This window comes from Callorhinchus milii, unplaced genomic scaffold (genome assembly GCF_018977255.1).
Source record: "Callorhinchus milii isolate IMCB2004 unplaced genomic scaffold, IMCB_Cmil_1.0 Scaffold1, whole genome shotgun sequence".
In the NCBI taxonomy this organism is placed as follows: Eukaryota; Metazoa; Chordata; class Chondrichthyes; order Chimaeriformes; family Callorhinchidae; genus Callorhinchus; species Callorhinchus milii.
The window spans coordinates 8,372,234-8,386,416 of NW_024704742.1; the positions used below are offsets into that span (position 1 = coordinate 8,372,234).

The window sequence follows — 14,183 nt, forward strand, 5'->3', positions numbered from 1 at the left end:
CAAGTACTGTACCTGGCCGGTAAGGAGATCGAACCAACTATCTGGCACAGTGTCCTCTTCCGCCTTTCAATTTCAGCCATTTGTGCCAATGGCTCAGATTGAACAACAGAGGTCTGCAATCCTTCACATACACTAAATGCCTCTCTTCACACCCGCATAATGGCGTTGTTTTCAGGTTACTCCGCTTCTTGTATGTCCTCTAGTTCTTTCCTTACTGAAGTGATGATATCTTCATCTACCAGTGCTGCAGTACACTGCCCATTTACATCCTCATTAACAACAAGATCCATGAACTCTTCATTTTACAAAATAAGAGCTTCACACATCACCTGATCAGAATCTTCTTGGCCACTACAGGTATCAGCTGTGAATCCACGGAAGCCATCATGTGAATCCCAGAAAAAAACACACACACTAAATAATTGTGAATTCTCTTGTTTTACCAGTGATTTTGAAGACTTCTATTAGGTCTCCTCGTAACCTTCTCTGCTCCAATGAGAATAATCCTAACCTCTTTAGCCTTTCCTTATAATCAAGGTCCCTCATTCCTGGTACCATCCTCGTAAATCTCCTCTGCACCCTTTCCAATGCCTTAACATCCTTCCTATAGTGTGTTGCCCAGAACTGGGCGCAGTATTCTAATTGAGGCCTAACCAGTGTTTTATATAAGTTAATCATAACCTCCTGACTCTTGTACTCTATGCCGCTATTTATAAAGCCTTGTATCCCATATGCCCTTTTTATATCTTTATCTACCTGTCCTGCCACCTTCAAGGATTCATTTACCTGAACCCCCAGATATCTCTGTTCTTTACCCCCCTTAAGATTGTATTACCAGCCTATATTGCCTCCCCTCATTCTTTCTTCCAAAATGCATTACATCGTATTTCTCCACATTGAAATTCATCTGCCATGTGTCTACCCATTTTACCATTCTGTCTATATCTTTCTGCAGTGGGCTTTGTGTTGTCCGCAAATTTGGAAATGGTACTTGCTATACCCAAGTCCAGATCATTTATATATATATTAAGAAGAGCAGTGGTCCCAATACTGATCCCTGGGGGACGCCACTGTACACTTCCCTCCAGTCAGAAAAGCAACCGTTCACCACAATTCTGGTTTCTGTCTCCCAGCCAGTTCTGGATCCATGCTGCCACTCTCCCTTTTATACCATGGGCTTCTATTTTTCTTACAAATCTTTTATGTGGCACTTTGTCAAATGCCAAATGACTTCCCACTGCCCTTTAGTTGTTTTACCTGCCAATCTTTCTTTCCAGTCCACCTTGGCTAGGTCTCTGGCCTGTAGTTCCCACGCTTGTCCTTCTGCCCTTTTTTGTACAGAAGAGTAACATTGGCCACTCTCCAGTCCTCTGGCACCACCCCTGAGTCCAACGAAGATTGAAAAATTGTAGCCAAAGCCTCCGTTATTTGTATCCGTGCCTTCCATAGTATCCTTGGCTGCATCCCGTCCGGACCGGGCGACTTATCTACCTTGAGCCCAGTCAACCTTTTCAGTTCTTCCTCTCTGTTTACACTTATCCTATCCATTTCCTCTACCCTCTCTCCGATATTGTGGCATTTGGTGCATCCGTTTTTTTGTGAAGACAGATGCAAAGTACTCATTCAGTACATCAGCTATGCCCTCTGCCTCCACAACAAGATTTCCGCCTTGGTCCTTATTGGCCTCACCCTACCTTTGACTAACCTTTTTTTCTTGATATGTTTGTAAAATATTTTAGGATTTCCTTTAATGTTACCCGCTTACCTTTTTTTTTTGTGCCCCTCTTTTTCCTTTTTCAGTTCTCTTCTGTATTTTTATATTCTATTTGGTTGTCTTCTGTATCTTGGGTTTGACATTTGTCATATGCCTCCTTTTTCTGCTTCATTCTAGATCAATTACCTTCGTCATCCAGGAGTTTGATTGGCCTGCTTTTCCCTTTTGTGGGACAGATGTATTTGTTCTGTCCCCGAGCTATCTCATCCTTGAAGACTTCCCACTGCCTTTAGTTGTTTTACCTGCCAATCTTTCTTTCCAGCCCACCTTGGCTGGGTCTCTTTTTAACTCACTGAAATTAACCCTCTTCCATTTGAACATCTTCACCTTTGATTGTTCCTTGTCCCTTTCCATATGCACTCTGAATCTAATGATGTTGTGATCACTATTGCCCAGATGCTCTCCCACTGAAACCTGCTCCACTTGCCCTACTTCATTCCCCAGAACTGCTTCCTTCCTCATTGGGCTGGAAACATACTGATCAAGAAAGTTATCCTGTATGCATTTTAGCAATCTTTCCCTCTCCTTGCCCTTTGCGCTGTTGTTTTGCCAGTCTATGTTGGGATAATTAAAGTCCCCCATTATCACAACTCTATTGGCCTTGCATCTGTCTGAGATCTGCTTGCAGATCTGCTCATCTATTTCCTTCCCACTATTTGGTGGTCTATAGTATACCCCTACCAGCGTAACAACTCCTTTTTTGTTCCTTAACTTTAACCAGATAGCTTCTGTTTTGGGGATCCTCCAGCACCTCGACCCTTTCCATGGCTATAACCGTATCCTTGATTAATATTGCCAATCCTCCTCCNTTTTTTCTAGTTCCTTCCTTACTCTAGTTCCTTCCTTACTGAGAAGATGATATCTTCATCTGCTCGTGCTGCAGTACATTGCTCATTTACATCCTCATTAACAAAAAGATCCATGAACTCTTCGTTTTGCAAAATAAGAGCTTCATACAGCACTTTTTGGAGAAAATCAGATGTTATCCAGGCTTTGGCTTCATTTTTGCCGGTAGATATTGTTAGAAAATAAAATCAGCCAAATCTGCAAGGAAATAACGCTAATTCCTCTAACCAGATATCAGACTGTTTTATTATAATTTGTTCGTTATTCCCCAATATCCCGATGGGTCAGACCAAAGGCCGATACAATCAACAGATCTTACAACAGAAAAGCACCACTATAGATATCTCAAGTTCAAGAGTTCAGCACTGTGTCTTTACAGCACACAAGCTTCATTCTTCATGCTTTCAGTCTTCTTGCTTCCAGCTTTCAATCTTCCATCTGATATCCTCAGTCTTAGTGTTTCCAGCTCTCAGTCTTCCATCTCTGTATCCTTGTCTCCGCGACCCGGGACGGACCCATACACAAAGTTATCGGAACTCTTATACCAATATTCATCCAATCATGGTGCGGATATTAGATCACTTGGTCAAAATCATGCCGGGTTCACGTGAACACCTCATGGGGTGTACGTGCCTCACACACACAAACACACTGTCCTTGAGACAGTCCGTTATCTCGTGTACGTGCAGGGAGTTTCAGTCCAGCTGCCCACAACACACTTAACTTAAAAGTTAACCCGTTCGCAACATCTATTATGATTCTAACATTATACAAAAAGTGTAAATTCTAACAATATTTGATGTTTTTGAAGCATTACAGGGATTTTGATTTTTCTATTATGAGAGGCTGTAGCTTATCTGTTCAGTGTTGGATGTGACCATAATTGAACTGCGGTCTTCAGGTTGTTTACCTCCAGTACAGGGTTGTCCCTCAATGCAGTAAGTTGTGTCCGGGTGCGCTTAAACAACAAGGCGGGCTTGTCTGTGTTGTAAATTTTTGACAAATTATGGTCCCATAGAATTCCCGGGGAAGGGTCTCTCACTCCTCAAAGTGAGACAAGTCAGCAGACTTACCCTCGCTGTAGTGTTTTGTACACAGATAATAATAATCAATGCATTTGTTATAACGCCTTATCACATTTTCAAGAATCTTCTTGGCCACAACAGATATCAGCTGTGAATCCACGGAAGCCATCATGTGAGTCCCAGAAAAAACACACACAATAAATAATTGTGAATTCTTTGTTTTACCAATGTCGTGGCTTGGTTTAAATTGTGCTTTGTGACAGCTGAGGAGATTTAATCGCGGTGTTCAAAATTATGAGGGGTTTTGATAAGTAGGAGAAACCGTTTCCTTTGGTGGATGGATTGTGGAGTCTTGCAGCTCAGTGGTTAGAGCACTCACCTTGCAAGCGAGACACCTGGGTTCAATTCCAGACAGAGCGAAACCTGGGCAAGTTTCCTTACCCCACACGCCTGATAATAATCCCTCCAAAACAAAACAATCCACATTTTCAATCCACGACTGTTTGTGGGACACTGCTGTGCACAATTGGCTGTCAAATTTCACCCACAAATATACGGTCAAATTCATTTTACAGTATATTCTGTGAAGCGCTTTGAGACGTCGAGAAGACGTGAAAATTGCTCCATCAAATGCAAGGATTATTATTATTGTTATTATTATGGGTCAGTAACCAGGGCACATTGATTTAAGATAATTGACAAAAGAACAAGAGGGGAGATCAGGAGAAATATTTTTATCCGGAGAGTTATTACAGAGAATGCACTGCCTGAAAGGGTGGTGGAAGCAGATTTGATAGAAATTTTCAAAAGGGAATTGAATAGGTACTTAAAAATTTTCAGGGCTTGGGGGGAAGAGTGAGGGAGTAGGACTAGTTGGTAGCTCTTTCAAAGAGCCGGCACAGGCACAATGGGCTGAATGGCCTCCTTAGGGTGCTGTATTCTATGATTCTACGTGTAGTCCTGTCGCTCAATGGTTAGAGCACACACCTTGCAAGCGAGGGACCTAAGTTCAATTCCAGGCAGAGGGCGAAACCTTGGGCAAGTTTCCTTACTCCACACAGAGCCTAATAATAATCCCTCCAAAAACAAAAAATAATAATAAATTGGTCATTTTCAATCTACGACTGTTTGTGGGACATTGCTGTGTGCATTTGGCTGCCGCGTTCGCCCACAAATATACAGTCAATTCACTTTACAGTATATTTTGTGAAGCGCTTTGGGACGTCTAGAAGACATGAAAAGCGCTATATCAAATGCAAGGATTATTATTATTATAGTAAGTAGGAACCCAGTTGTTAGTCGATTCGTGAATCGTTTTACCGGGGATAATAATCCCTCAAAAAAACAACAATAATAATTTGGTCACTCATTCCATGACTGTTTGCGGGACACTGCTGTGCACAGTTGGCTACTGCATTTCGCCCACAAAAATGGGGAGTACTGTGCCATAAAATATTGTGTGAACAGTTCCACTTGCTCTTGTTTTTTGGTGACAAATTTGTATTGCTCAATCTTCACATTGTTTTATGCACAGCACCGCACCACTTAATATTCATCACATCCTGTAATGGCATTTGATACCTCCTTCCAAAGTCTTAAAATATTCTCATTCCTCTTCTGCTACATTCAAAGCTATAGTAATTTGTTGTCTTTGTGGCTGTACTAGTGAAATCCCGCTCAAACCAGTGCCAATTGTGATGTCAATGGTCTCGGTATTTACATACCCCTCGATATTTAATTGACTCCCTCGATGCAGAATGCATTTTGATTCTTTCACTCTCCATTTCTAATTGCGTACAGTAGTTATTTCCTGTCCAATTCAGTTTTCTTCTGACACCCTGTAAGAACACAGCTGTTATTCATTTTATTAGGGTTCAATCCAAGCCATAACCATACCAGTTTGCTCTTTTCCCAGTATCCTTTTAATATTTTGTGGGGAAGAGGGAGGAGACAATGGGGAAAAGGCAGGTTCCTTGGGCCTTCCTCTGAGCTGGGCTTCTAATTGAGTTTCTAATATTAACAGGAAATCTTACAAAGCTGAGGTTGAACAGAGGAAGGAGGATGTGAAAGATTTTGTCACCTTGTTCCCTGTGTGGAGAGTGTGGATGATCAGCTACATCAGAGACCTACGAGAGATCGCAGACGACATTTACTCGATTCACAAACCTGGCCCGAGAGTGGGAGTCGGCCAGAGTGTGGCTGGTGGGGCTGACAACACTGCAGCTTGTGACACGGACACTGTAACCCAAACATACAGACAGGAAAGGGTTAATGATATCAGGGAACAATATGCAAAGGACAGCAGAGAAATGGCAGAGTGTTACACAAAACTCTCACGAGCAGTTCGGATCTTGAAGCAATATAGTAAGAAATCAGAAACCACATTTCCTGGTGGAGCTGAGAGTCTCACTGAACACTTGGCTGTATTTGCTGCTGTGGCTGAAACAATGAACAAACAGGAGACAGTGACATCCAGGGCCGGGTCAGCAGCTCAGACAAGGCTGCCTTTCATATCATCTCTGATCTCCAGAGTAAACGATGGGCATTATCTCAACCGTGGAGCCAGGGCAGATGTTGCTAAACATATTCACGGTGTGGCTGAAGTGATGGAGAATGAAGTGATGGCGTATGAAGAGGTTTATAAACATCTGGAAGGTACAGTCATCGTCATAGTCGCTTCCCTTTCTCAGTCACCCACGGTGTTCCTCAGGGATTTATCCTGAAATCCTATTTGGAGTACTGTAGTGTATTGGATAGAGCACTCACCTCACAAACAAGAGGACCCACGTTCAATTCCTGGGCGGGGAGAAACCTTACGCAAGTTTTCTTACTCCCTCTGTTTATCTAGTAGTAAGTAGGAACCTGGTTATTAGTCAATTGGCAGATCGCTTTCCATGGGTAATAATCCCTCAAAGAATAAAAATAATTCTTTGGTCACTCAATTCATGACTGCTTGTGGGACACTGCTGTGCACAATTGGCTGCCTCATTCACCTACAAAATATAGAGTCAATTCACTTTACAACATATTCTATGAAGCGCTTTGAGACATCTGAACAATGTGATAAGGTGCTATATCAAAAGCAAGGATTATTATCACAGAATCATAAAATTATACAGCACTGAAGGAGGCCATTCGGCCCATCGTTCTGTGCCGGCTGTTTGAAAACCGCTTCCAATTGAATCCTACTCCACCGCTCTCTCCCCATAGCCTGCAAGCCTGTCCTCCCAAAATTATTATCTAATATTATTATTATTCCCCAGTAATCCTCTTCTCCCTCAGTGATGCCATCCACAGGGGCGCAAGCTCCACTTCCACATGTATCTGCATGTGGCCCTCGACTCCCGGCTCTCACTGTCCTGACACATCAAATCCTGGATGTGCCTCAACTTTCTGTAACTGACCAAAGCAGAAACCATTATGCGAGACTCCACCAGCACCTCCTCACCTCTGGACCTCTCTGTCTATACCTCCCGCCTGCTCTCCAGCTCCATCTTAACCCTTTGGCCAGCTGGGACTATAATTCTACACCTCGATATTTGGTAAAAAATCACATAGAATCATTGAATCTTACAGCACAGAAGGAGGCCATTCGGCTCATCGTGCCTGTGCCAGCTCTTTGAAAGAGCTATCCAACTAGTCCCACTCCCCCAACCTTACCCCATGGCCCCGCAAATTCAATAGATAAATAAATACATATACAATTTGTTTTGGTCAGCAGTGTGTCTGACACACGCGGAAACCCATTGCTGTGCTTAAGAGTCTCACAACCAAACTGAATATCCACATAGGTGAAAATTTCCATGTCTGGAATGGAATGCACACTCTCTCCCTGGATGGACACCCACTGCTTATCTAATACTGGAGAGAATTAGGCAAAGGCTGGTGAGAGCCAAGGCTTTGGGACTCTAGACTGTGTTTTAAGGTAACTGCTGGAGTTTAATCAGCTAAAATCGCAGTTTGCCATTGAGAGCACCGTGTGGGAAGCTTCCCACTGTTTCTTCAGGTAGGACCATCCTACTCATTAGGGCTTTGCAGGGTGAACAGGATCTGAGTGTGAAGAGTCCCTGCCCCCAGTGAATGGTCTGCCCTTCCAGATCCTCCCAGTCAGCCAGGCTGTGCTGTGCTGTCATCAGCAGTGCCCTTGAATACTGTGGACCTGCCAGGCTCAGGAACCGGACGAGAGATCATCACAGTGTGGGCATTTCACCCAAAAAATATACTGTCAATTCCCTTTACAGTATATTCTGTGAAGCGCTTTGAGGCGTCTCGAAGACATGATAAGGCTCTGTATCAATTGCAAGAATTATTATTATAGGATGGACTAAATTCCATTCCCAAACATGTCACCTTGGAGCCTGTTCAGCCCCGAGACCCTGCTTCCCCCACCCCAGACACACACACCCTACCCCCAAGATGCATTGTCACCAGTTGGTCATTTAGCATCTGATAATAACCAGTAATAATGGCTCTTGTTTCTCCCTTATTTAACAGACACAGTCAGCGCCACTAAGGACAGGTATGTACAGATGTGAATGAATTACTTGTTCTCGTCCGACTCTGTCTGATTGGCTCTTTATCTGATTACTGGAGTCCTGTAGCTCAGAGGTTAGACACTCGCCTCTCAAGCGAGAGACCTGGGTTTGATTCCCGGCAGGTCAGGGCGAAACCTTGGGCAAGTCTCCTTACTCCACACGCCTGATAATAATCCCTCAAGAAAAAACAATAATAAATTGGTCACTTCAATCCACGCCTGTTTGTGAGCACTGCTGTGCGCAATTTGTTGCTGAGTTCAACCCACAAATATACAGTCAATTCACCTTACAGTATATTCTTTGAAGCGTTTTGAGACATCTAGAAGATCTGAAAAGTGCTGTATCAAATGCAAGTATTATTATATTATTATTTCTATCTCTATTCCCCCCACCCCCCCATCCAGGTTCAGAGATGGCGGGGTGGGTGGGGGGGTGCAGGGAATAGTCTGTTTCTGGCTCCAAACACCTGTCAGTGCTGCAGGATAGAGGGACGTGTAAAGTGGATGAGAAGTTGCCTGAATCAGAGGAAGTAAAGGGCAGTGGTTCCCGAAGTAGAATGAGATGTCGCCAGTGACTGGCAGGTGCCCAGGGCTCAGTGTTGGAGTCCCTGGTGGTTACTGCACGATAATGACCTGCAATTGGGGCTTAAACGTGGATTAAGTTACTGATAACAGGACACGTGGACAGAAGAGGGAGATGGTTAGATTGGGGAACTGGGCTGAGAGGTGACAGATGTTTAATGACAGATAGTTATATTGTAATCTATACTAATTAAACGGCAATGTCTGTCTGCGCTTCAAGAAGTATATCAATAACCAATTGATGTCGAGACATGATTTATACCTCATAGGAAAGGCTTTGTATCTTGGAGCTAAGTGGCAGCGGGAACAAAACAAAGAACACAGACGAAGCTAAGCAGCAGGAACAATAAAATTGCATCTTTAAAGCACCTTTCACGTCGGGAGGATATCCTAGTGATTATAAATTATACATCTCTATTGATCATCATAAAGATGCCTAAGTGAAAATCAAACTTTTCAAGAATAAGCAAAAATGCTAGACAAAAGAGAGAAGGCACATTAAATGAAACTGTAGAACAAAGTCTTCCCACAGGAGACCTTCCAGATGAGTATAGATCAAGATGAAATGTCTGTCTGTGTGTCTGTCTGTGTATCAATCTACATTCTTTGATTGTAAGCGTAACTGCAACGCGTACAACTAGTTACATATAAATTAATAGAATAATTTAGAATATTAACAACAACAACTTGGATTTATATAGTGCCCTCCACTCCGGACAGCATCTATATTAATAATGGAGCTTACTGATTAGAGCACTTGCCTTGCAAACGAGAGGACCTGGATTCAATTCCCAAGCAGTGCGAAACTTTGAGTAAGTTTCCTTACTCCACACACCTCTGTTTACCTATCAGTAGGTAGAAACACGGTTGTCAGTTGATTGGCGGATTGCTTTTCCGGAGGTAATAATCCTTTCAAAAATAAATAAATAATAGTAATAATTGGTCACACAATCCACGACTGTTTGTAGGACACTGCTGTACGCAATTGTCCCCTTTTTTCAGCTCATAAAATATACAGTCGATTCACTTTTCAGTATATTCTGTGGAGTGCTTTGCAAGTCTCTAACACGTGAAAAGGCTGTATATCAAATGGAAGGATTGTTATTATATGTTTGCAGAGTATTTATTTTCATAGAATCATAAAAATATACAGCAGAGAAGAGGCCATTCGGCCCATTGTGTCTGTGCCGCCTCTTTGAAAAGAGCTGCCAAATCAATTCCAATCCCCATAGCCCTACACACTTGTTCTCCCCAAATAATTATCTACTTCTCTCTTAAAAGTTGTTATCGAATTAGCTTCCACCGCCCTTATAGGCAATGCATTCCAGATCTGAATGATTTGCTGTGTGAAAAAGGATCTCCTCACCTCCCCTCTGTTTCTTTAACAACAATTTTAAATTGGTGTCATCAGGTTACTGACCCACCCACCAGTGGAAATACAATTCTCGCTCAGTTCCCTCCTCACGCTGCTGGGCTCTCTGCTCAAGAACACTTTGCTCCCTGGGCAAAGAAAAAGAGGATAAGTAACCTAACTGCAGGGCAGGGGATGTCAGGAGTGAGACCAATGCTACCTGTCAATAATGCCCACACTCCCACTCCTTGTTCACCCTATCGAATCCCCTCATCATTTTAAAATCTTCTATTAAGTCTCCTCTTAATTTTCTCTGCCCCAAGGAGAATAATCCCAGCTTCTCTAGTCTCTCCTCATAACTGACGTCCCTCATTCCTGGTACCATCCTGGTCAATCTCCTTTGCACCCTCTCCAATGCCTTGACATCCTTCCTCAAGTGTGGTGCCCAGAACTGAACACAGTCTTTAGCTGAGGCCCAACCAGTGTTTTATAAATGTTAATCATAACTTTCTGACTTTTGTATTTTATGCCCTATTTATAAAGCCTAGTATCCCGTATGCTTTTTTTTAACAGCTTTATCTCCCTGTCCTGCCACCTTCAAAGATTTATTTATATGAAGCCCAGTCTCTCTGTTCTTATTTATTATTTATAAATAGTATTACTAATTTACTAATTATATTGTAGCATATTAATAAAGTCCAGAAACTGAAATAAAAGCTGTAAATAAAATAAAATGATCATGTGACCAGCTCTTTATAACTTCTCTGAATCCCCTGCTTTCTGGAAATCACCGAATACGATTATAGAGGGCAGAGTCAACGATTAATCATCCCTCCAGAGAACACATGATCTTTCTCTTCAGACATCTCTAACTACTTTCCTCTGTGGGAAAGGCTGCCCTGACCCCACTGGGCTCCCTGTGTCTGGTGCTGTGTCTGGGCAGTAGCTGAGAGTTGGTTGTGTTTGTGTTCACAGGAAAGCCTTCCTCACTGAGCTGGCAAACAGGACTGATGATGTGCAGAGCTTTAAAGCACAGCTCTCTGTGTGGAGGGAACAGGTGAGAGGACACCTGAGAGCACTGCGAGAGGCTGCGGACCACATCGACAACCCTCACAGATCAGACACAGCTCTGACCATTACGGGCGTCATACTGCGTATTGCCGGAGTGATACTGATTGTGGCAATAATCATTGGCACAACATTCAAGAAGATATTGGTAAAGAAGTTGCTGTTTACACTCAGCCTCACCATTGTGGGAGTTGTAATGGGTGCAGTCGGGACTGGTGTTATCTCTGTAGCTCGTGGCAGTATCACTGCTTCGCAAACAGAGAAAGTGATAAGAGTGAATGAAACAATAGAACAATATAAAACAGACAGCAGAGCCATGGCGGATTGCTACAATAAACTAAACACTAGAATCCAATTGTTCATGAAATCAGGAAGAGACACATCTACTGGTAAAGCTGAGATGTTCTGCAGTGGCTCATGTGCTTTTCCCCTCATTGTTGACATGGAGGCCACCCACAGGGTAAACCCAGTGAGGGCTGTTTTACAGTTTCTCTTAGCAATTGTTGTTGTGTACGATGTTTGCTTTGCAATAAAGAATATCCTTAACTGTTGCAACGGAGCCAAGTCAGGAATTGCTGAACAGGTACGAAAAATGGCTAATATGATGGAGACTGAGGTACGATCATGTGAAAAGGTTTACAAACCCATAGAAATTGATGTAAAGAACAGCGTAACCAATATACAGCAGTTTGGCTATAATTGCGCTCAGTAACTGTGGGATAGGATGGACTTCAGCCTGGTGTCTCCTGATGCCGGGTGAGGACAAGCTGGGATTCCCCCACAACCCAATATAACCCACTGCACTTACAGCACCTTTTACACAAGAGGCCATTGGGGCAGGAAGAGAAGACACAAAGCAAACTGGTTTATGGGAAGAGTTCGAGAACAGGGACACAGTGCCTGACCCCTGGATTAGTGATGGTGAGAGAGGGGCTGAGAAACACATTGACCTGAGTGGGAGAAGTGGAGGGAGTGGGCAGGACACTGGGAGCTGCAGGAGATCACAGAAAAGGCCTCGACACAAGTGGCCACAATGAAGAGTTTTATCCAGAATCTGGGCATTGAACAGCAACAATAAACAAGGGAGAGAATTGGATTAATTATCTGCCGCCAACCGGGAAAACATGGTTTTATCCTCACCCTCTGCTTCCTATCCTTCAACTGTTGTGATCAGAAATTAATTAGTAGTTAATTATTGTCTCAGTGAAGTTAAGTATACTGATGCTTGTTGGCTAGTGTCAGGCTGATCTGTGGAACTACGATCCTAATTAAATCAAATGGAGTCGTAGAATCTCTAAGTGTGACAGATGTTACGGTATAACTCCAGACAAGATGTCAGGAGAATGTGTCAGTGTGCAGTGCCTTGTCATGTGAAGAGTTAAATTGGGAAGAGAAGAAGTGAACTTGTTAGTGTTTCTGTATCATAACAGCACAATATTGACTATCATACCTTGCCTACTGTAACCTGCTTATCGAATCAATGTGAAGTTAGATGATTTTCTGCCTTAGTAAGTAAATGAATTGTTGAACATAAAATACAAGGTTTGGTTCCTCTTGTCACAGATTCTGGATTTTGACATTTTGGCTGAACATAATAAAAAGAGCTTTTGTGACAAAACCTTCACACACAGCTGAGCTGGCAAGGAGCCGTGCTTGGCACTGCAATGCCCAAGTCCAGTCTCCCCCTCTCGCTGGTGGGCTGGCAGTCATGTTGCTGAGCCGGGCAGGTGGGCAGGAATCGAGGGCACAGTCACACCTGTGTTCCTCCCGACTCTCTCCTCAGCCTTTGTCTTTTCACCATCTGTAATGTTCACACTTAGTGACACCATCTCACAGTGGACGAGCTTTGCTCCCACACTCCATACCTCAATCCCAGAGCCCCCCCACACTCACCCCCTCCCTACACACCTTTTAAACCCCATCTCGAGGTTTACTCTTTTGACTCTGCTTTTGGTCATCTCGAGTGCTCAGGCCACTGTGTAAAGGGCTTTGAGACGTCTTCCTGATGTGACTACACAGTAAATGGTATTGTAAATCTGTAAAATACAACAGATCTAAATATGAACATTCCCTGTCCATATATCAGGAAATATTAATATTGTAGAATGTTGATTAAATGTATCTTATGAATGTGTTAAAAGAATGTTATAATAAATCGTTGGGGTTTGACCTCACAGTGTTGCTCAACTTTTCGTAAACTTCTCTTGTACATTCCCTCCTCTTTAACCACCTGTCCATCTGTCCTTTATTCTGAGATGAATTGAGGGTATGACCTGATCACGATGTCAACTCCATTGTTGTTGTGATCTCTGCTATGTCGGGTTACTGAACTGTGTACCATGGCTTTGGGCTGTGTTATGTGAGCAGTGAATAGTGAGCAGTGCCGGGGAGTGAGCAGGGCCGGGGAGTGAGCAGGGCCGGGGAGTGAGCGGGGCTGGGGAGTGAGCAGGCCTGGGGAGTGAGCAGGGCTGGGGGAGTGAGCAGGGCTGGGGCGGGGGGGGAGTGAGCAGGGCTGGGGGGAGTGAGCAGGGCTGGGGGGAGTGAGCAGGGCTGGGGGGGGAGTGAGCAGGGCTGGGGGGAGTGAGCAGGGCTGGGGGGATGAGCAGCTGGGGAGTGAGCAGGGCTGGGGGGGGGAGTGAGCAGGGCTGGGGGAGTGAGCAGGGGCTGGGGGGAGTGAGCAGGGCTGGGGAGTGAGCAGGGCTGGGGGGGAGTGAGCAGGGCTGGGGGGGGGAGTGAGCAGGGCCTGGGGGGGAGTGAGCAGGGCTGGGGGGGGGAGTGAGCAGGGCTGGGGAGGAGGGGGAGTGAGCGGGGGAGTGGGCAGGGCGGGGAGTGAGCAGGGCTGGGGAGTGAGCAGGGCTGGGGGGGAGTGAGCAGGGCTGGGGGGGAGTGAGCAGGGCTGGGGGGGGAGTGAGCAGGGGCTGGGGAGTGAGCAGGGCTGGGGGAGTGAGCAGGGCTGGGGAGCAGGGCTGGGGGGGGGGAGTGAGCAGGGCGGGGGGTGAGCAG

At 44.4% G+C, this 14,183-nt stretch overlaps 1 protein-coding gene across 1 annotated transcript in view; it reads left to right on the plus strand.

Moving 5' to 3' along the window:
* Positions 1-5,647: 5,647 nt before the first annotated feature.
* The window catches only part of LOC121849696, a 14,023-nt gene continuing 5,487 nt past the window's right edge, over positions 5,648-14,183 (plus strand). Inside the window, exons 1-2 of the mRNA XM_042338196.1 lie at positions 5,648-6,300; positions 11,088-11,169. Coding sequence (XP_042194130.1) covers positions 5,751-6,300; positions 11,088-11,169 — 632 coding nt within the window. The 5' untranslated portion in view covers positions 5,648-5,750. The remainder of the gene's footprint in view (positions 6,301-11,087; positions 11,170-14,183) is intronic.